Source organism: Hyla sarda, chromosome 1 (assembly GCF_029499605.1).
Source record: "Hyla sarda isolate aHylSar1 chromosome 1, aHylSar1.hap1, whole genome shotgun sequence".
Classification (NCBI taxonomy): Eukaryota; Metazoa; Chordata; class Amphibia; order Anura; family Hylidae; genus Hyla; species Hyla sarda.
Window position 1 is genome coordinate 14,121,751 of NC_079189.1, and position 23,352 is coordinate 14,145,102.

General features: G+C 42.6%; 1 protein-coding gene across 1 annotated transcript in view; it reads right to left on the reverse strand.

The window, feature by feature from the left end:
* Window positions 1–16,237: 16,237 nt before the first annotated feature.
* LOC130312355 (vomeronasal type-2 receptor 26-like) overlaps window positions 16,238–23,352 on the reverse strand; it is a 67,234-nt gene continuing 60,119 nt past the window's right edge. The window contains exons 4-5 of the mRNA XM_056552573.1: window positions 20,186–20,309; window positions 16,238–17,185 (exon numbers count right to left, since the gene is read on the reverse strand). Of these exons, the coding sequence (XP_056408548.1) occupies window positions 16,299–17,185; window positions 20,186–20,309 (1,011 nt within the window). The 3' untranslated portion in view covers window positions 16,238–16,298. The remainder of the gene's footprint in view (window positions 17,186–20,185; window positions 20,310–23,352) is intronic.

The window sequence follows — 23,352 nt, forward strand, 5'->3', positions numbered from 1 at the left end:
AAGCATAGGAGCGAGGTGGCAGTGTTGCCACCCCCTTCAATCCCCTGCCATTGGTCGGTCAGGCTGAGTTATTTGCCCCCGCTCTGCGCACCGATCGAAGTCGGTACAGAGCGGGGGGAACACTGGCAGCGAGGGGGGGACATGGCCCGGCTTACCCGGACCGGCATCGGCGGCAGCAGGAACAAGCTGCGCGAGCAGGAGGAGCGGCGGCCGGAAAGTGCGTCTGAGAAGGCTGCAGTGAAGATCGCGATAAGTGATCTTCACTGTGGCCTTCTAAAAGCTGCAAAACTACAACTCCCAGCATGCCCACACAGCCAAAGGCTGTCTGGGCATGCTGGGAGTTGTAGTTTTGCAACATCTGGAGGGTCACAGTTTGGAGACCACTGTGTAGTGGTCTCTAAACTGTGGTCCTCCAGATGTTGCAAAACTACAACTTTCAGCATGCACTGACTGTCTGGGCATGCTGGGAGCTGTAGTTTTGCAACACCTGAAGTGGCACAGTTTGGAGACCACTATATGGTGGTCTCCAAACTGTTGCCCTCCAGATGTCGCAAAACTACAACTCCCAGCACACCCAGACAGTCAGGGATGCTGGGCGTGTAGTTCTGCACTATCTGGCCATTCAGATGTTGCAGAACTACAACTCCCAGCATGCCTGGACAGTCTGGGCATGCTTGGAGTTGTAGTTTTGCAACATCTGGAGGGCTACAGTTTGGAGGCCACTGTTCTTCTCCAGTTGTTGCATAACTACAACTCCTAGCATGCCCAGACTGTCTGGCCGTGCTGGGAATTGTAGTTTTGCAACAGCTGTAAACTGGTTGGGAAACACTGGTTGGGAAACACTGGTTGGGAAACACTGAGCTAGAGTCTGTTTCCTAACTCAGTGAGTCCAACCCGTGTGCCTCCAGCTGTTGCAAAACTACAACTTCCAGAGTGCACTGACAGACCGTACATGCTGGGAGTTGTAGTCTTGCAACAGCTGGAGGCACATGGGTTGGAATCACTGAGCTAGAGTCTGTTTTCTAACTCAGTGGTTCCCCACCAGTGTGCCTACAGCTGTTGTAAAACTGCAACTCCCAGCATGTACGGTCTGTCAGTGCATTCTGGGAGTTGTCATTTTGCCACAGCTGAAGGTTTGGGGCGCCCCCCCCCCCCCCCATGTGAATGTACAGGGTACATTCACACGGGCGTGTTTACAGTGGGTTTCCTTCAAGAAAACTTACTGTGAACCCCTGCCTGTGTGAATGCACCCTAAAAACACTACACTACCAAATAATAAAAAGTAAAACACTACACATACACCCCCTTACACGTCGCCACCCCCCCCCTCCAATAAAATGAAAAACGTCTCATACGGCAGTGTTTCCTAAACGGCGCCTCCAGCTGTGGCAAAACCACAACTCCCAGTGTTGCCGGACAGCCATAGACTGTCCTGGCAGGCTGGGAGTCTTGCAACAGCTGGAGGCACCCTGTGGAAGACACTGCTGTAGGGTTTTGGTGGAGACAAGCCCCATCCTTGTAACCGGGTCCGCCCCTATTGAAAATTCCTTATTCAGGACTCAAATGCGCATGGCGCTCTCTCACTTCAGAGCCCTGTCGTATTTCAAGGCAACAGTTTAGGGCCACATATGGGGTATCTCCGTACTCGGGAGAAATTGTGTTACAAAGTTTGGGGGGATTTTTCTCCAATTACCCTTTGTAGAAATGGTAAATTTAGGGAAAAAACCTGCACTTTAGTGAAAAATTTTTTTTTTCATTTACACATCCGAATATAACAAAAAGTCGTCTAACACCTGTGGGGTGTTAAGGCTCACCGGACCCCTTGTTACGTTCCCTGAGGGGTGTAGTTTCCAAAATATTATGCCATGTGTTTTTTTTTTGCTGTTCTGGCACCATAGGGGCTTCCTAAATGCGACATGCCCCCAAAAACCATTTCAGCAAAACTCACTCTCCAAAATCCCATTGTCGCTCCTTCCCTTCTGAGCCCTCTAGTGCGCCCGCCAAACACTTGACATACACATATGAGGTATTTCCATACTCGAGAGAAATTGGGTTACAAATTTTGGCGGGCTTTTTCTCCTTTTACCCCTTGTAAAATTTCAAAAACTGGGTCTACAAGAACATGCGAGTGTAAAAAATGAAAATTTTGAATTTTCTCCTTCACTTTGCTGCTATTCCTGTGAAACACCTAAAGGGTTAACAAACTTACTGAATGTTATTTTGAATACTTTGAGGGGTGCAGTTTTTATAATGGGGTAATTTATTGGGTATTTCTAATATGAAGGCCCTTCAAATCCACTTCAAAACTGAACTGGCCCCTAAAAAATTCCGATTTTGAAAATTTTGTGAAAAATTGGAAAATTGCTTCTGAACTTTTAAGCCCTCTGATGTCTTCCAAAAGTAAAAACATGTCAACTTTATGATGCGAACATAAAATAGACATATTGTATATGTGAATCAAAATATTATTTATTTAGAATGTTTATTTTCCTTACAAGCAGAGTGCTTCAAAGTTAGAAAAATGCAAAATTATCAATTTTTTCATCAAATTTTTGAATTTTTCACCAAGAAATGATGCAAGTTACCACAAAAATTTACCACTACCATGAAGTAGAATATGTCACGAAAAAACAATCTCGGAATCAGAATGAAAAGTAAAAGCATTCCAGAGTTATTAATGCATAAAGTGACAGTGGTCAGAATTGCAAAAAATGCTCCCGTCCTTTGGGTTATAATGGGCTCCGTCCCCAAGGAGTTAAAGGGGTACTCCGGTGGAATTATTATTATTATTTTTTTTTTTTTTATGAACTGGTGCCAGAAAGTTCAACAGATTTGTAAATTGCTTCTATTTAAAAATCTTAATTCTTTCAGTACTTATTAGCAGCTGTATGCTACAGAGGAAATTATTTTCTTTTTGAATTTCTGTTTTTTTTCCCACAGTGCTCTCTGTTGACACCTCTGTTCATGTCAAGCACTGCCCAGAGCAGCATAGGTTTGCTATGGGGATTTTCTCCTGCTCTGGACAGTTGCTGATACAGGCATCAGGTGTCAGAAGAGAGCACTGTGGACAAGACAACATTTCAAAAAGAAAAGAATTTCCTCTGTAGCATACAGCTACTAATACATATTGGAAGGGTAAAGATTTTTTAATGTAATTTTAATTTACATATTGGAAGGGTAAAGGTTTTTAAGAAGTAATTTACAAATCTGTTTAACTTTCTGGCACCAGTTGATAAAAAAAAAAAAAAAAAAAATTCCACCAGAGTGCCCCTTTAAGGTGAAAACGAGTGCTTAAGGGGTTAAGTACTCATATGGAGTATTACCATTTTTTTCCTATTTTTACCCCTTGTAAAATTAGCATGTCAGTGTAAAACATTGTATTTTTAATTTTTTTTACAAAGCAAGTGTTCCAAATATCTGACAAACAGCTTTGGGGTCAAAATGCACACTGCACCCCTTGTTACATTCCTTAAGGGATTTTGTTTTCAAAATAGGGTCACTTGTGGTGGGTGGGGGTTTGCTGTCCATGTACCATGCAGGCTTCTTAAAAACAACATGGTCCCACACATTCAGCTAAATTCTCTCTCCAAATTCCTAGTGGTTCTCCTCCCTTTTGATCCCTGCCTGTTGTGTAAGCCCCTCAAATCCGCTTCAAAACTAAACTGGTCCCTAAAAAATTGAATTATTTGTAAAAAAAAAAAAAAAAATTGCTGCTAAACGTTTAACCCCTGAAGGACTCAGCCCATTTTGGCCTTAAGGACTCAGATAATTAAATTTTTACGTTTTCATTTTTTCCTCCTCGCCTTCTAAAAATCATAACTCTTTTATATTTTCATCCACAGACTAGTATGAGGGCTTGTTTTTTGCGCGACCAGTTTTCCTTTGTAATGACATCACTCATTATATCATAAAATGTAGGGCGCAACCAAAAAACACTATTTTTGTGGGGAAATTAAAACGAAAAACGCAATTTTGCTAATTTTGGAAGGTTTTGTTTTCACGCCGTACAATTTCTGGTAAAAATGACATGTGTTCTTTATTCTGAGGGTCAATACGATTAAAATGATACCCATTATTATATACTTTTATATTATTGTTGCGCTTAAAAAAAATCACAAACTTTTTAACCAAATTAGTACGTTTATAATCCCTTTATTTTGATGACCTATAACTTTTTTATTTTTCCATATAAGCGGCGTTATGGGGGCTCATTTTTTGCGCCATGATCTTTACTTTTTTTTGATACCACATTTGTATATAAAAAACTTTTAATACATTTTTTATAATTTTTTTTTTATAAAATGTATTAAAAAAGTAGGAATTTTGGACTTTTTAATTTTTTTTTCGTTCACGCCGTTCACCGTACGGGATCATTAACATTTTATTTTAATAGTTCGGACATTTACGCACGCGGCGATGCCAAATATGTCTATAAAAAATGTTTTTTACGCTTTTTGGGGGTAAAATAGGAAAAAACGGACGTTTTACTTTTTTATTGGGGGAGGGGATTTTTCACATTTCTTTACATTTTTTTTACACTTGAATAGTCCCCATAGGGGACTATTCATAGCAATACCATGATTGCTAATACTGATCTGTTCTATGTATAGGACATAGAACAGATCAGTATTATCGGTCATCTCCTGCTCTGGTCTGCTCGATCACAGACCAGAGCAGGAGACGCCGGGAGCCGCACGGAGGAAGGAGAGGGGACCTCTGTGCGGCGTTATGAATGATCGGATCCCCGCAGCAGCGCTGCGGGCGATCCGATCGTTCATTTTAATCGCGAACTGCCGCAGATGCCGGGATCTGTATTGATCCCGGCACCTGAGGGGTTAATGGTGGACGCCCGCGAGATCGCGGGCGTCGGCCATTGCCGGCGGGTCCCTGGCTGCGATCAGCAGCCGGGATCAGCCGCGCATGACACGGGCATCGCTCCGATGCCCGCGGTTATGCTCAGGACGTAAATGTACGTCCTGGTGCATTAAGTACCACCTCACCAGGACGTACATTTACGTCCTGCGTCCTTAAGGGGTAAAAGGGGTTCTCCTGTGCTTACACATCTTTTCCCCTATCCAAAGGATAGGGGATAAGATGCCTGATCACGGGAGTCCCACCGCTGGGGACCCCCGGGATCATGCACGCGGCACCCCGTTTGTAATCAGTCCCCAGAGCGTGTTCGCTCCGGGTCTGATTACAGACGACCACTTGGCCGGTGGCATGTGACGTCACGCCTCTGCCCCCGTGTGACCTCACGTTCCGCCCCTCAATGCAAGCCAACGGGAGGGGGCGTGATAGCTGTCACTCCGGTAACTGATTACAAACGGGGTGCCGCCTGCATGATCCCGGGGGTCCCCAGCGGCGGGACTCCCGCGATCTGGAATCTTATTCCCTATCCTTTGGATAGGGGAAAAGATGTGTAAGCACCGGAGAACCCCTTTAAATCCTCTAATGTCTTAACAAAGTAAAGCATGTTTAAAAATGGCAACATAGTAGACATATTGTAAATGGGAATCAGTATCTAATGTATATTGTATTACCATTATCCTTACAAGTAAAATTTGTTTTTCACAAATAAATGCTGCCAATAGCGACCAACATTTACCAATGACATGCAAAAACAATCTTAGGATCATTAGGATAGATAAAAGTGTCCCAAAGCTTCTAATACATGAAGTGACACATCTTCGATCCCTTCATACACATGAAAATTTAGTCAAACTTTTATGTATGCAGATTGAAAGGAGTGGAAGTGGTAACCCCCCCCCAGAACAAAATGATTGGACAGTTAAAATTCAACATGTTCCATCCTTCTCTTTCCTGACATTACTTGTTGGGGGAGAGCTACCTAAAATCAGTAGGTCCAACCACCACATATCTAATGGGCATTGGCCTACAGACAAGGGTAACACCATGATTCTACATAACATTCAAAAACGTAGGAACCAGTTACTCCATCTAGTTTACTTTTTGTTTTTGGAAATTAAAAACTAAGGTAACCTGATATACATTTTCACAAAATAAGTAAATAAACAAACCTCTAACTGTATAACAATTATACCTGTAACTCTAACTGTATAGCACATATGTGGTGTAAAGAGCTATTATAAAGGTCATTCATATAGGATGGATAATAGGAAACTTACAGTAAGCATAAAACTCTTCCTATAAATTCATGGTAAGATGGAGCTTTGATTCTGAGGCATCTATTGAGGGCGAACAGTCCTCCTATGATGAAGTCTCCGCTCTGATAATATTCATATTCCAGTCCGGTGATCAGATTGTTTTGGCTGAGTCTACACTGTGTTGGTGATTTCTGTAACCCATGTCCATAGGAAGTGACACAGATCACTATGAATATATGAAACAAAATTGAATACATTGAATTGTCACAATATACCAGTGACAACAGAACAGAAGTCATCATGATCATATTGTCCTATATTGTCCATGTCATTTACAGCTACACAGATCCTGCGTCCTCCTCTGTCTACAGATCCAATGATTCAGGGCTCAGGATACAGGGTTTATATCTATCAACTGAGATTAAATTTACATGTCAGGTGAACTTCTCCTCATTTGGGGATTCTAAAACATTTTACTCTGCATTCATTAAATTATGTATTTTGAGAGAACCTAAGATTTATATGTAGTATTTCTTAATATGTGTTTTTATTAACATCCAAAGAAAAAATAAATGATTAAATCTAGCACTTTCAAGAACGAGTACTATCACACCTTAAAGAGGGGCTTGCCAAGAAAGTTGGTAGATATTTTTTTTTTATGTTTCTGTGTATTGAGGGTTTGGTGGAGGGGAGTATTAGGGGCAAAAAATAGTGGATAAAAGGACAAATGGCAAGTAATTGAAGGGAGATAATAGATCTGGACATAATGGGGAAAAGGAGGTCCTAGTGTACTAACAAAACCTAAAAAGATTAATTTTGGGTACAGACTGAATATAGTTATCTATATTGTGGAAAATGAGAGTGATGGGAAGGGAGAGGGCGGGGCTGGTGGATAAGTCATGTGATTGTGGAAAGCTGAGAAAGAAGGCTTTTGTTTTTTGAGTTGATTGGGTTCATTTACATTTGCCAAATTTATTCACACCACTGACTATGTGGTCATGGGAACCTCTGATTGTTTTCTCAGAATGGTTTCAAATACATATTTGAACTGGCAGATTTGTTTTGTGGGGTAGGGTAAGAAAGAACTTACATGGGCACTGTCAGATACAAAAACTTTTTATATGTTGTACATCTTGGAAAAACATTAACCTTTCTAAGTAGTCCTAAGTACTTCTTAAGAAAATGTTATTTCCTTTTTATAGAAATCATGGCTTATTCAGTAAAATAAGGGATTTGCACAAGCTGAAGCACAGGCATGGGCCAAGTCTAGTAAGAGAGCGTGGGCTAGCACTCCTGTGTCTAATAGGACAGGAGAGAGCACAAAGGAGTACTGTCAGACAGGAGGGAGCACAGAGGTGTCCTATCAGACAGGAGAGAGCACAGAGGAGTACTATCAGACAGGAGAGAGCACAGCAGAGTACTACAAGACCAGAGAAGGCACAGAGGAGTCCTATCCGACAGTAGAGAGCACAGAGGAGTCCTATCAGAAAGGAGAGAGCACAGAGGAGTCCTATCAGACTGGAGAGAGCACAGAGGAGTACTATAAGACAGTAGAGAGCACAGAGGAGTACTATCAGACAAGAGAGAGCACAGAGGAGTACTATAAGACAGGAGAGAGCACAGAGGAGTGCTATCAGACAGGAGAGAGCACAGAGGAGTGCTATCAGACAGGAGAGAGCACAGAGGAGTGCTATCAGACAGGAGAGAGCACAGAGGAGTCCTATCAGACAGGATAGAGCACAGAGGCATGCAATCAGACAGGAGAGAGCACAGAGGAGTGCTATCAGACAAGAGAGAACAGAGGAGTGCTATCAGACAGGAAAGAGCACACAGAGGAGTACTATCAGACAGGAGAGAGCACAGAGGAGTCCTATCAGACAGGAGAGAGCACAGAGGAGTACTATAAGACAGTAGAGAGCACATGGGAGTACTATCAGTCAGGAGAGAGCACAGAGGAGTACTATCAGACAAGAGAGAGCACAAGGAGTGCTATCAGACAGGAGAGAGCACAGAGGAGTGCTATCAGACAGGAGAGAGCACAGAGGAGTACTATAAGACAGTAGAGAGAACATGGGAGTACTATCAGACAGGAGAGAGCACAGAGGAGTACTATCAGACAGAAGAGAGCACAGAGGAGTACTATCAGACAAGAGAGAGCACAGAGGAGTACTATAAGACAGGAGAGAGCACAGAGGAGTGCTATCAGACAGGAGAGAGCACAGAGGAGTGCTATAAGACAGGAGAGAGCACAGAGGAGTCCTATCAGACAGGAGAGAGCACAGAGGAGTCCTATCAGACAGGAGAGAGCACAGAGGAGTCCTATCAGACAGGAGAGAGCACAGAGGAATTCTATCAGACCGGAGAGAGCACAGAGGAGTGCTAGCAGACAAGAGAGAACAGATGAGTGCTATCAGACAGGTAAGAGCACACCGAGGAGTACTATCAGACAGAAGAGAGCACAGAGGAGTGCTACCAGAAAGGAGAGAGCACAGAGGAGTTCTATCAGACAGGAGGGAGCACAGAGGAGTACTATCAGACAGGAGAGAGCACAGAGGCGTGCTATTAGACAGGAGAGAGAACAGTGGAGTGCTACCAGACAGGAGGAAGCACAGAGGAGTACTATCAGAGAGGAGAGAGCACAGCAGAGTACTATCCGACAGGAGGGAGCACAGAGGCATGCTATCAGACAGGAGAGAGCACAGAGGAATTGTATCAGACAAGAGAGAGCACAGAGGAGTGCTATCAGACAGGAGAGAGCACAGAGGAGTCCTATCAGACAAGAAAGCACAGAGAAGTGCTAACAGACAAGAGAGAGCACACAGAGGAGTACTATCAGACAGGAGAGAGCACAGAGGAGTACTATCTGACAGGAGAGAGCACAGAGGAGTGCTATCAGACAGGAAAGAGCACAGAGGAGTCCTATCAGACAGGAGAGAGCACATCAGAGTACTATCAGACAGGAGAGAGCTCAGCGGAATACTACCAGACCAGAGAGGGCACAGAGGACTATTATCAGACAGAAGAGAGCACAGAAGAGTACTATCAGACAGGAGAGAACACAGAGGAGTACTATAAGACAGGAAAGAGCACAGAGGAGTGCCATGAGACAGGAGAGATCAAAGAGGAGTCCTAACAGACAGGAGGGAGCACAGATGAGTACTATCAGACAGTAGAGAGCACATGGGAGTACTATCAGACAGGAGAGAGCACAGAGGAGTACTATCAGACAGTAGAGAGCACAGAGGAGTCCTAGCAGACCGGAGAGAACACAGAGGAGTACTATCAGACAGGAAAGAGCACAGAGAAGTGCCATCAGACAGGAGAGAACAAAGAGGAGTGCTATCAGACAGGAGAGAGCACAGAGGAGTCCTATCAGACAAGAGAGAGCACAGAGGAGTACTATCAGACAGTAGAGAGCACATGGGAGTACTATCAGACAGGGGAGAGCACAGAGGAGTGCTATCAGACAGGAGAGAGCACAAAGAGGACTACTATCAGACAGGAGAGAGCACAGAGGAGTACGATCAGACAGGAAAGAGCACAGAGGAGTGTAATCAGACAGGAGAGAGCACAGAGGAGTCCTATCAGACAGGAGAAAGCACACTGAGGAGTCCTATCAGACAGGAGAAAGCACACAGAGGAGTACTATCAGACAGGAGAGAGCACAGAGGAGTCCTATCAGACAAGAGAGAGCACAGAGGAGTACTATCAGACAGTAGAGAGCACATGGGAGTACTATCAGACAGGGGAGAGCACAGAGGAGTGCTATCAGACAGGAGAGAGCACAAAGAGGACTACTATCAGACAGGAGAGAGCACAGAGGAGTACGATCAGACAGGAAAGAGCACAGAGGAGTGTAATCAGACAGGAGAGAGCACAGAGGAGTCCTATCAGACAGGAGAAAGCACACTGAGGAGTCCTATCAGACAGGAGAAAGCACACAGAGGAGTACTATCAGACAGGAGAGAGCACAGAGGAGTACTATCAGACAGGAGAGAGCACAACAGAGTACTATCAGACAGGAGGGAGCTCGGCGGAGTACTACCAGACCAGATAGGGCACAGAGGAGTACTACCAGACCAAAGAGGGCACAGAGGAGTCCTATCAGACAGGAGAGAGCACAGAGGAGTCCTATCAGACAGGAGAGAGCACAGAGGAGTCCTATCAGACAGGAGAGAGCACAGGAGTATTATAAGACAGTAGAGAGCACATGGAATCCCCTAAGACAGAAGAGAGCACAGAGGAGTACTATCAGAAAGGAGAGAGCACAGAGGAGTACTATCAGACAGGAGAGAGCACAGAGGAGTGCTATCAGACAGGAGAGAGCACAGAGGAGTACTATCAGACAGGAGAGAGCACAGAGGAGTGCTAACAGACAGGAGAGAGCACAGAGGAGTGCTATCAGAAAGGAGAGAGCACAGAGAAGTACTGTCAGACAGGAGAGAGCACAGAGGAGTGCTATCAGACAGGAGAGAGCACAGAGGAGTGCTATCAGACAGGAGGGAGCACAGAGGAGTGCTATCAGACAGAACAGAGCACAGAGGAGTGCTGGCCCACCCTCACTTACTGGACTTTGTCCATGCCTGTGCTTCAGCTTGGACAAAGCCATGAATTCTATAAAAACGAAATACAATTTTCTTATGAAGTATATTAGGTTAATGTTTTGCCAATATATACAACTGATATGGATTTTATCAGTTACCTAGTAACTATCTTACTCCCGTCCAAATCCTGTATACAGAATGTATATACCAAAGTATACCAACGGAGTCATGTCAGTTTCCAGTACTTCATAATACTGCTTCTGAGCTTTATTGCTAAAATATCCAAGCTTATTTCACCATTGCAATTAACATAAGTTCCCACCCTCACTAGGGAGGTGTTCTTAGCCCTAGCATACCATATAAGGTATGGTCCTTTTTTAAATTTCAGTGGGCTCCAGGAACTTTCTCTCCTCGATGGTGGGGGTTGAAAGAGGAGTAGAGTAGCATGGGGAATGGGGCTTGGGCTTTGTCCAAAATGGCAATTGTATGTTGCATATATATATATATATATATATATATATATACATCTATTACACAACAAATAAATAGTTTTTGTATCTCACAGTGCCCATTTAACTCTGAATATCGATTCACTAAATAAGATGAATGATCATGTACATTGTGAAAACACAAGTGAGTGTTTTCACCAAACAGCTTGTTTAATGTGATTAGAGATTCTGTTTGCCATTGACCATGCAGACACTAGGGTTCAGCACTAGGGGGTGTAGTCCTCTCTATCCCCTTCTGCACTTATCTCTATCAATAACTTTTCTTCTACAATTTATTATTGATCACTACATAATTTCACCTACCAAGACTACTGGGAAATCTTTATATTTACCCCTTTTCTGCTCTAGGCCATTATGGATATAGGAAATAACCTCCTCTCTGCCTTTAACCTCTTAATGACCATGTTGGCCTTGAGGACACAGCCAATTTTTATTTTTGTGCTTTTGTTTTTTCTTCCTTGCCTTCTAAGAGCCATACCTCTTTTATTTTTCCATTACACACCACCTATGAGGGCGCACTTCTACCAATTTTTGTACTTTGTAATGTCACCTTTCATTTTGTCATACAATGTATGGCACAACCATAAAGAATTTTACTTGTGCGGGTAAATTAGAAAGAAAACCTCAATTTCTGGAGTTTGGTACTTTTTACAAACGCGCTATTCACGATAATAAACAGTATATTTTAATAGTTTTGACAATTCTGCTTGCAGTGATAACAAATATGTTTATTATTGTTTGTTTATTTATTTTTGTAAAGTAGGAAAATAAGACATATTTTAATTTTAATTAGAGGAAGGGCTTTTATATAATTTAAAACATCATTTTTATGTTAAACTTTTTAAGTCCTCATTGGGGACTTTTTAATGCAATCAGTAGATTGCATTCACTGTTCAACATTATGCTACTGCATAGCATTGAAGAGTGAGATCACTGCTCCACTGCATTATTGGAGAGGCTATCCTGCTGTCCAAGGCAGGTAGAGGAACCACTGCCGTTTTTTTAGCTTAATGTGATTGCGGGGATCCAATTAGCACCACTGAGCTCCCGACATCTATCATTCATACCTTTAAAGGGGTACTCCAAAGGATAGGGGAGAAGATGCCTGATCATGGGAGTCCCGTCACTGGGGACCCCGTGATCTTGCTCGCGGCACCCTGTTTATAATCAGTCCCCGGAGCGTGTTCGCTCTGGGTCTGATTACCGGCGACCACAGGGACGACGGCGTGTGACATCCCGCCTCCGCCCCCGTTGAACGTCACGCTCCGCCCCTCATTGCAAGCCTATGGGAGGGGGCGTGATTGTTGTCACGCCCCCTCCCATAGGCTTGCATTGAGGGGCGGAGCGTGACATCACACGGGGGCGGAGGGGTGACGTCACACGCCTTCGGCCCTGTGGTCGCCGGTAATCAGACCCTGAGCGAAAGCGCTCCGGGGACTGATTATAAACGGGTTGCCGCGTGCAAGATCACGGGAGTCCCCAGTGGCGGGACTCCCGCGATCAGGCATCTTATCCCCTATCCTTTGGATAGGGGATAAGATGTCTAAGCACCGGAGCACTCCTTTAAATACCATGATAGGCTTTGATTGCAGCGTCTTAAGGGTTAATGACTACAAATAAGCAAAGTCCAAGGTCACAGCACCAAAACAGAGACTCTGGATCTGGCTCCTGAAAGGAGCCGTTTCTCACCATCTATGAAACAGGCACAGCTCTTGCGCTCACTTTTTAGACATTTAATGATCATGGGCAGACATAGGCAACCTTTGGCACTGCAGATGTTTTGGACTACATCTCCCATGATGCTTTTGCAGCTTTTTGGCTGTAAGAGCATCATGGGGGATGTAGTCCAAAACATCTGCAGTGCCGAAGGTTGCCTATGCCTGATCTAGGGCATACAGGTGAGTTAAGTTACAGATGCAAGGGTGTTTCTGCATTCCCATTGCTGTCTAGAGGTTAAAAAAAACACTCCATTATTATTATTTTTTTTGTTATTATGATTTATTATGCATCTAATCAGCCAACATACATTAGGAAACATTGAAATTGTAACAACAAAATGGACAAACCATAAGGCTATGAAAATTGAGGAAGTAGCAGGTGTCGCTACGATCTGCAATCACAATCACATTTTCAAGCGCCTTGCTCCAATCTGTGGCCTATGGGAGGAGCTTCAAAGGTATAAAAGCACATTATTTTCCGCCACATTAAACCAAAGAAATCAAATCAGTACAATACCTCCTGTTCGGCAATATGCCATTGCTCTGCAAGTGAAACTTAATGGCACATACCAGGTCTCAGGCAACTTAGTGTCAACACAAATCTTCAGAAGACATTTACCTGACATATCCAGCTAGGTGATGCTATATCATTAGTGTGGCAGTTGCGGTTACGCTTGCATCTTTTTTTTTTCCCCAATGGCGTTATTTACTCAAAAAAGTACCTGATAGGTGTAGTTCCTCCGGGATCCTGAGAGATGAATCCGGTATGGTTGATGGAGTGCAAGAGGTGGCGGAAGACTGCTCTGGCCAGTGGCCTCTCTACCGTTCCAACCCTGACAAGAAGTCTACCTGTGTGTTCCTGGCGGTCAAGAGTGATGTCACTACAGGTACCTGTGTCGTCCAAAAGTCCTTCAGATGCATTTTGAAAGCATAAACTGCTTCCTTCATCTGGGATGGTGAGTCTTGGAATCCGGCACTCTTTTATGTCCATTCGTTGGGATTCTTGTTGTTGACTCTGCACTGCTGGTGTCATTTCTCTTCTCAGGAGCTGTTGGTTCATTCTTTCTATTTTTTTCTTACTCATAAGGTGTCTATTAACTTAGTTTTTTAATTATTATAAAAATCCAAATACTTCCAGTTCTGCATTTAAACCATGGGGAATTAGCGTGTCCAGGATATATATCCATCTGGACTCCGCTCTGGATAACTGGGCACTGTAATTCTCCCCCCTCCAGTGTGGGACATTTTTTTCAATTGTCAAAAAAATAAATAAAATGCAAGCATAACCGCAACTGCCACACTAATGATATAACATCACGTACCACGCACACCAGCACTTTAACCATCTACTATTTAGCAGCATAATTATTTATTCATTTATACCAAGTATTTATAACTTTTTGAGCCTTTAGCAAGTCCCTTGCAGCGCTATCTATTTTACGTATTTATTAAATGTTTAACTCCACTGTGCGGGATACAGGGACGCGCACATACATATACCTACTTGGCTTATAGTAGGGGTTTGTGCCCTCTGGGCATTTGTAGTAGTGGCATTTATACACCCTTATTCCTATTGGGTACATTGTTGTGTTTTTGCATAATGTTCAGTAGAAAGACTTCTCTATTCTTCAAATACCGCTCGACATTACATTGTTTTAATCAGGAAACTATAAATCAGCAAAACAGCCCCATCAGTAGTTGATCACAGCAGAAAGAGTTAAGGGCTTCAAAAAAAGATTAAAGGGGTACTCCGCCCCTAGACATTTTATTCCTATTCAAAGGAAGGAATATTTAAGTTTTCCTACAACTTTTATATAATTTTCTAATACATTTTAGTTTCTAAATTACATTTTGAAATTAATATTTTTTTTAACTTTTATCCTCTTAAAGGGGTACTACGCTGCCTCAGCATTCAGAACATTTTGTTCCGAACGATTAAAGCGGGCGGCAGGGTCGTGATGTCACAGCCACATCCCCTCGGGACGTCACCATGCCCCCTTCCATAGACTTAATTGAGGGGGTGTGGTGTAACATCACGACCCCGCCGCCCGCACCCAGCGTTCTAAATGAACACCGGGTGCTGCACAGAGAGATATCTTATCCCCTATCCTTTGTATAGGGGATAAGATGTCTAGGGGCGACGTACCCCTTTAAAGCGCACCTGTCATATCACAGAAAACATAATGCTTCTATATGTTACTCACTAGGTCATGCAGATGCTTTACATGTCTTTTTTATGTGTCTAGCTTCGGTACTTTGGCTCACAAATCCCTCTGTTCTGCTGCTCACTCATTCTGACATCCACTGCTCAAGATGTGGCGAGTCCGAGGCAAGCACTGAGCCTGCCTTCACTCACCATGTATTAACTTCCTCCCAGAGTCTGCTGTGCTGGGTCTCTATCCAATCACTGCAGGCTGCTATGTAACCCCCCTCTATTCTTTCTTGCTACAGTCCGATAGGACAGAGTGTTAGTCCCACCCTCACTTCCTGGACCTTGTCCCAGCCTGTGCTGGTGCAAAAATGGTGGTGTAGCTGGAAAGGATTATATTCTAGATAGTATGGGGACCCTTAGTGATCATTTCTAACGTCTGCATATTATTTTTGCACCTTGTTAAAAAAAAGACACAGATAATAAATCTCATCTACTGCAATGTCAAGAATGAAGCACTGCATCTCACAGTCACTTATCTCAAAGTTGTCTATTTTGAAAGAGCCCAGAACTTTTGCGCAAATACTCACTGCACAAATAAATATGGCAGATTACAGCCAAATAAGTGTCAGGAATGCATTAATAAATCTCCCCCTATATGTTAGTACTTCAGACAGTAGTAGTTTTTTTTTTGTGAAATGGGAAAAGGTAGGTGATTTTAATTTTAAAAATGTTTTTATTATTATTTATTTAACACTTTAAGTCCCCATAGGGACTATCATTAAGTTGCATTTACTGTACAATGCTTTGCAATAGCATGTACAGTGACACAAATGGCGTGATCACTGTGTCTTAATGGCAAATGACAGGCATCAGAGGGATAACTGATGCCTGCAATTAGTGGTGAGTGCCTGGCTGATATTAGCTGTCACTCACTGCCTATGAAGTGGGCGCATCTCCTATGTTTGGTTCACAGACACTTAAAGGGGTTTTCCGCTGCTCAGCGTTTGGAACAAACTGTTCCGAATGCTGGAGCCGGCGCCGGGAGCTTGTGACGTCATAGCCCCTCCCCCTCCCATAGACTTACATTTAGGGGGCAGGGCTTGACATCATGAGGGGGCCGAGCTATGACGTCACAAGCTCCCGGCACTGGCTCCAGTGTTCGGAACAGTTTGTTCCAAAGGCTGAGCAGCGGAGTACCCCTTTAAGGCACCACGGCATATAGGAACGAGAATAATTTAGAAACTATATTGTTAGCAGTTTCTTCTGATATTTATATCACACTTTATCATTATCACATAACATTTAGGTAAAAATATACAGCCTAATAACCCAGCACTAGAGGCCAGTATAGCAAATATCTCCATAGCCACCATGTATTTCCCTCTGGTGCTCAGATAAGCCGGGATCATGGTAATCCAGACACTGCAGAACACCAGCATGCTGAAGGTGATGTACTTGGCTTCATTATAGATATCAGGTAATGTCCTCACCATGAAAGCCAGAACAAAGCTCACCGCTGCCAGGAACCCCAGATAACCCAACATGGAGTAGAACCAGATATCTGACCCTTCATTGCATTGAATAAGGATCTGATCTGTATAGGTAGTCATGTCAAACTCCTGATATGGAGGAGAAACAGACATCCAAGAAACACAAATGAGAACTTGGATTGAGGAGCAAATCCCCACCACATAAGAAGATGTCTTCACACCGATCAGCTTCCTCCAGACGCTTCCAGGTTTTGTGGCTTTGAAGGCAATGCAGACTGTGAGAGTTTTGGAGAGCACAGAAGATACAGAGATAGAGAAGAATATCCCAAATACAGTCTGTCTCAGCATACAGGTTATATCCACAGGACGACCAAGAAACAAGAAGACACAGAGGAAGCTTAACAAGATGGAGACCAGGAGGATGAAGCTCACAGTCCGGTTATTGGCCCTCACAATGGGAGAGTCCCAGTGATAAATGAAGATTCCTAGTATAATAATGGTTACAGCAGATAATAATAAAGAAGTGAATATACAAATGGTCACAATATCATCCTCATAGGAAAGAAATGTATATGTTTTAGGGACACATTTTACTTTCTTCTTATCAGGCCATCCATCATCAGGACATCTCTGGCAGATTTCACTGTCTGTAAAGAAAAAATAGTAAAATCTTGAATAATAAATTAGAAAAGAAATATCTATGATGCTAGCAAATCGCAAACAGAAAGAAGGAATTGTTACCCAAATATGACAAGAAATGTTTATTTGGAACAATGCCATAGGAACATTTTTCTACATCACTTTGATTTTGAATGTGACGCTGGAATACCTTGACCTAGCATCCATTTTCCCAGTTCCCCACAGCTTGCAACTGTGCATTAGGAGACAAAGATTCTTTCTATTGAGGATGGGTTCTATGGAGATAGAGTATAAAGCTCCGTCTCCTAATTCACAGTTGCAAGTGAGAGGGAATGGGAAAAAGGGGTGCTGCATCACCTCCAGCATCAAATTCAAAATCAAAGTCATTTAGAAAAAGGACTATTTTTATACAGTTCTGCACGATTATAATTTTTCATAAAATTGTACACTTTGACTATTTTGCAACATAATAGATTTTGCTATTTAATAGATTTACTATTATGCTGGGTTTACACTGCGTAAATTTCTGCGTGAAAATGCAGAAGTAATAAGCAAAAATGGATTTTCGTGTGTAAAATACAATATGCATCAAAAATTTTACGTTGTGTGAACCCAGACAAGGAGATGGGTTTTCTGTTTAGTTGAATTCTCTTCCTGACTTTCTGTTTTCTCACTGTGGCCCTCATTTACTATTCTAAACCCGACCTCTTTTGTCGTAGACATCGTGCACCAGTCTGCGACACGATGCGACATTTTTTCCCGACGGACCCGATGTGGATTCTCCCAAACCCGAAAAAGGGGCGTAACCTGACATTTCTGAGCTTTCCCACATATTTATAAAGGTTTCCAACCAGAATTTGTTGAATTGTTGTGGATTTTTTCCCGACAGATCAGAGGAGTTGGAAACCAAAACCAACAAAACCCAGTGCGACAAACAGGATGCAACATAATAATAAATACCAGGGGAAAAAAGCAGTCGGGTAAGAAAGCAACATAAACTTACAACCCGATTTTCTTAGTAAATGAGGGCCTGTATGTACATATCTGGTGGAAATTATGACTATCAATTTTGGTACAGAGCCACAGAAAAACCTGACCGAGTACATTTCCTGTCACTCAACCAAGAGAGATCCCGGAGAAACCATTAGCAAATGGGGCAAAGACACACAAAAAAACAAGATAAAGGATGCCTGTGCCTCCAAGGCTTTATGAAATTGTTGCTTAGATCTCTGTCCACATGAACTGTGCCACCATGCCTCTACTTTACAAGTTAAATTGTAAGTTGACATGCCAAAAAAGATATGGATCTTTCTTCAGAAAAATATAAGATAAACAATTGTAATAATAATTTAGAGGGAAAAAAAATTCCAACTTACCAAATTATGAATACAAAAATAAAGGACATTAAGGAGGATGAAGGCCTGTAGTTCTGGCAACAGCTACCACTAGTCCCTAGTGTGCACAATCATGTGGTGCAGAGGGTTGGCCACTTCAATCCTCCTGTTGCCCACCGACTACTACAGTCTCCCTCTTGCTACTACTACTTTAAACCAGGCCTGTAAATGTTTTATTAACCTCCTACTGTAGGCTGAACACTATATGGTCCTCTAGTCCGCTATCACCCTTGCTGCTGCTACTTTCAGCTAGGCCTTGAAAATTTGAATACCCTAAAATTTTAAACCTCCTGTTGTATGCTGGTTACTATTAATCCCTCTAGTCTGGCCTCATCCTTGCTGCTGTGATTTTCAGCTAGGCCTTGATCAATGTGAAAAACTAACATTTTTAAACCTCCTGCTGAACACTGAATACTACACCTTTAACAGTCCTTCTTCACCTGCTGTACAAATCCCTCTAGTCCGCCATATCCTTTGCTGAAGCTACCTTCAGCTAGGCCTTGAAAAACCTAGATTTTAAAAATGCCTGCTGTACGCTAGATACTGCCACTCTTACCTGTCCATCTCCACCTGCTATATGCTGGATTCTACAAATGGCCCCCTAGTCAGCCTTCACCCTTGCTGATCCTACCTTCCACTAGGCCTTGATAAATCCCAAAAACCTAAATATTTTAACCTCCTGATGTACACTGGCTTCCACCAGCCTGCCACCTTCTGCTGTATGCTTGATATTAAAAGACCGCCACCTCTTGCTGTATGCTGGATATTACCAGCCAGTCACCTCTGCTGTATGTTGGAAACAATAGTTATAGTACCACCCATCTGCCACCTTCTGTTGTGCGCTGACTACTATAGGTTTGCCACCTCCTGTTGTACGCTGTCCGCCATCACTAAAGTGGGCAGTTACTTTCAGCCAGGCGTACACATATACAACTCATGATCCTCAAAAAAATGCCAGAACTGAACATTTTACAAGAGTTTGGCAAGCCCAGCAAGTCAAATTTTTCAAACATTTGTTCATTGCTAATGGATATCTCCTCACAAATTACAATACATAATTTAGTATAAAAATTGAAAATGGGGAAAAATGTTCTGACCAGGTTTTACTTGATAACTGCTGCAGACCTTTAAGATCTTCTGGGATTTATAGTTCTTCTTCCAGCTGTGTGAAGCAGTGCTTCTTATAGGGGTATCCCAACACTTCTACAGGATAGGATATGTGTCTGATCAAGACTGCTGAAACCCACAATCTCTAGAAAAGGGTCCCCTTGCTGTACCCGTGTATCTCTATTGCACCTATAGACAATACATGGAGTGTGCACATGCCTAAAGTACATGCCTTTTAATTCATACATGAAATACATCATTTTATACCTCCGGTTTTCACTTTAAAACCACACAGTTTATTTATAATATACATTTTCCATTGTGAAGAGCATTATACCCTTATAAGATTACCATACAAAAGAAAATGAAGGCAAAAGGGGGTCCAACCTGTGACTAGCAAGGTGCACTTAATAAAGTGGCCAGTGAATGTAGGTTACACTTTGTATCTTTAGGTACACAGATTTTATACTCTCATACAGGGTTATCTGATGTATTATATAACTTTACCTGTTATATTGGACATTTCTCCCTCAGAACACGGCACACAGTCATAGCAGCAGATGTGATATCCTCCATTAGGAGCTTTTCTGTATCCTGGAGAACACGGATCATTACACCGAGACTGCGGCATCTTGTACATTAAGTAAATTATTATTAGTGCATTGAATTAAAAAAGTTGGAATAAAGCACACAGTCCGCACACAGTACAGAAATGCTTTTATACTTTCTTAGAGAACTTAGAGGGAATCTGTCACTATGAAAATTGAATCCTATCTGTAGGCATCATGGTATAGAGGAAGATTCTGTTTCCTATTACATAATTTCCTATTTACCGTAAGTAAAGTAGCAGGCAACACTGGGGTTTTCATGCTTGGAATAATAACTGTTTGCACACTATACAAGAAATACTTGGGGGTAACTAACACAAACACAGAGGGGAGATTTATCAAAACCTGCACAAAGAAAAAGTTGGAGTTGCCCATAGCAACCAATCAGATCGCTTCATTCATTTTTCAGAGGTCTTTTTTTTTTTTTTTGAAAGAAGCGATCTGATTGGTTGCTATGGACAACTGGGCAACTTTTCCTCTGGACAGGTTTTGATAAATCTCCCCCCAAAGAGTCTACACCTGTCCTACATCGGATTCTTCATGGAAACATGCACTAGATTTTCTAGAAAGGGATACCTAAAATGGAACGCAGCGACAGAACTGTGAACCAGGAGACTCGGGAATCTTTGTTGTCACAATGTGTTACTAAGGGTGATGATGAGTATTATGCTGGGTGGAGTAGTCCATGGTGAATGTGTCAGAGTGGTGCTAACCCAATGTTGCTTTGTGACCCTTATATTTATTTTTAAATGAAGCTGTTTCCGCATAAACAGCGATGGAATAAGATCTCTGATTTATTAAAATGTAATTATTTATTATTTTTATTATTATTTATTGATTGATTGATTTTTTTACTAGCATAGTACCCCACATTGTCTGGTCTTCTTACCTAAACATTGTGGGAGAGGAAAAGCAACAATGACGCTCTTGTCTTTTGACATATTGTCCTCATATCCCTTCCTCATATCTCCCCCTTATATTATGACCTCATATCCTGTGTTCATATTCTGTCCTCTTACCCCATCCTTATATACCGTTCTCATATCATGTCCATATATCCCAACCTTATATCCTGCTCTCATATATGGAACACAAATCATGTCCTCATATCCCATCCGCATATTCCGACCACATGTCCCATCCTCATTCAACTGAAGATGCAGAGCTTGTGGATTAAGGTGGGGCTGAGCTGTGATGAAGAGAGTGTGGATAAAGGACCCATGATGTGGGTGTTTTGGGGCAAAAATTTTATTTCCGGCCTTGAGCTAAAACAAAAAAGGGACAAAAATTAAAGGCATGTGGTTGCGATGGCCATGGGTTGCGGAAGTGGTGTGGCTTGAAAGCTGGACCAACACACTCACCAAGATATGCAGAGTAGAGTTTGTAGAGTAAGGTACAAAAAGTGCCATAGACTTACATGGGAATGTAGATGAAATGGGGATGGGTTAGGGTCAATTTACTATTAGTTGACATCATAACGTGTAGGACATAATTAGTTCCAGGGTGTTATACATAAGAGAAGTGGTTAAAATACATAACATATCACAAAAGCAAGTACAGTAAACATGAATGAAGTAGATGATAGACTGGAAAAGAGGAGAAAGGTCCGTGCCCATGAGGGCTAACAAGCTACCGGATGTGGGATGGGAGACAGTGGGTTAGAGATGCCACTGATCATAGAGCAGTACAGTGGTATCAGGGTTATTGTTTGTTGTGTGCTATTCTAAAGAGATGGGTTTTTAAGTTGCTTTTGAAGGTTATGGTGGTGGGTGAGCGTCTGATTTGTTGGGATAGTAAAATCAAAAGTATGGGGAGAGCATGGGAGAAATCATGAAGACATCTGTGCGAGGAGTGGACAAGGGAAGGTATTATGAGGATCAAAGATTACATAAGGGAAGTGATTGTGTCAGAGATGTGTAGAGTAGAGGACTGTATCAGGATTGGGATTCATGGGTAATAGGTTTGTTGCAGGCGCTCACACACTATACTTGCGGGTCCTGCTAATCCTGTGCACTCCCGCTGCGGGTCTTGCTAATCCTGTGCACTCCCACTGCGGGTCCTGCTAATCCTGTGTAGTGTTGCTCGCGAATATTCGCAATTCGAATATTATTCGCGAATATCGCATATTCGCGAATTCGCGAATTTCGCGAATATAGCGCTATATATTCGTAATTACGAATATTCGTTTTTTTTTTTTTTTTTTTCTTCACAGTACACATCACAGTGATCTCCCCTCTCTGCTTCCAGCTTGTGTGGTGTAAAGAAGGCTCTAATACTACTGTGTGAGACTGGCGTGCAAAAATTCGCATATGCGAAAATTCGCATATGCGCATTTTCGCACATGCTAATTTTGTATATGCAAATTTCCACATGTTAATTTTCGCATACGCGAATTTTCGCATATGCGAAAATAAAACTAGGAGATAACGAATAAGCGAATATTCGCGAATATATGACGAATATTCGTCCATATATTCGCGAATATTCGCGAATTCGAATATGGCCTATGCCGCTCAACACTAATCCTGTGCACTCCCGCTGTGGGTCCTGCTAATCCTGTGCACTCCCACTGCGGGTCCTACTAATCCTGTGCACTCCCGCTGCAGGTCCTGCTAATCCTGTGCACTCCCGTTGTGGGTCCCCCTAATCCTGTGCTCTACCGCTGCAGGTCCTGTTAATCCTGTGCACTCCCATTGTGGGTCCTGCTAATGCTGTGCAATCCCACAGAGCACAGCCCTCTGTCTGTTATATGTACTTCTAAAAACTTTTAGTCACTTATCCTTATTTTACTGCTTCTGGCATCCATAGCACAGCAAAACTCATTATGAAGAGTTAGAGAAAACATAGACATGCTGTGCGTATCCACTTGTGTCCAACGCATGGCTGCGTTGATGACTTCTCCCCCTGTTGTAAATGTGTGTCGTGTACTTCCTGCGGCCACAGTGCCCCACCGCTCAGAATCACACCAAGAGATTGGAATAGGAGGACTTAAGTCAGTAGGACCAGGTACACACAGCCTGGTCCTACTGCTTACCACCATTACATTGTAATCAAATTAACAGCAAA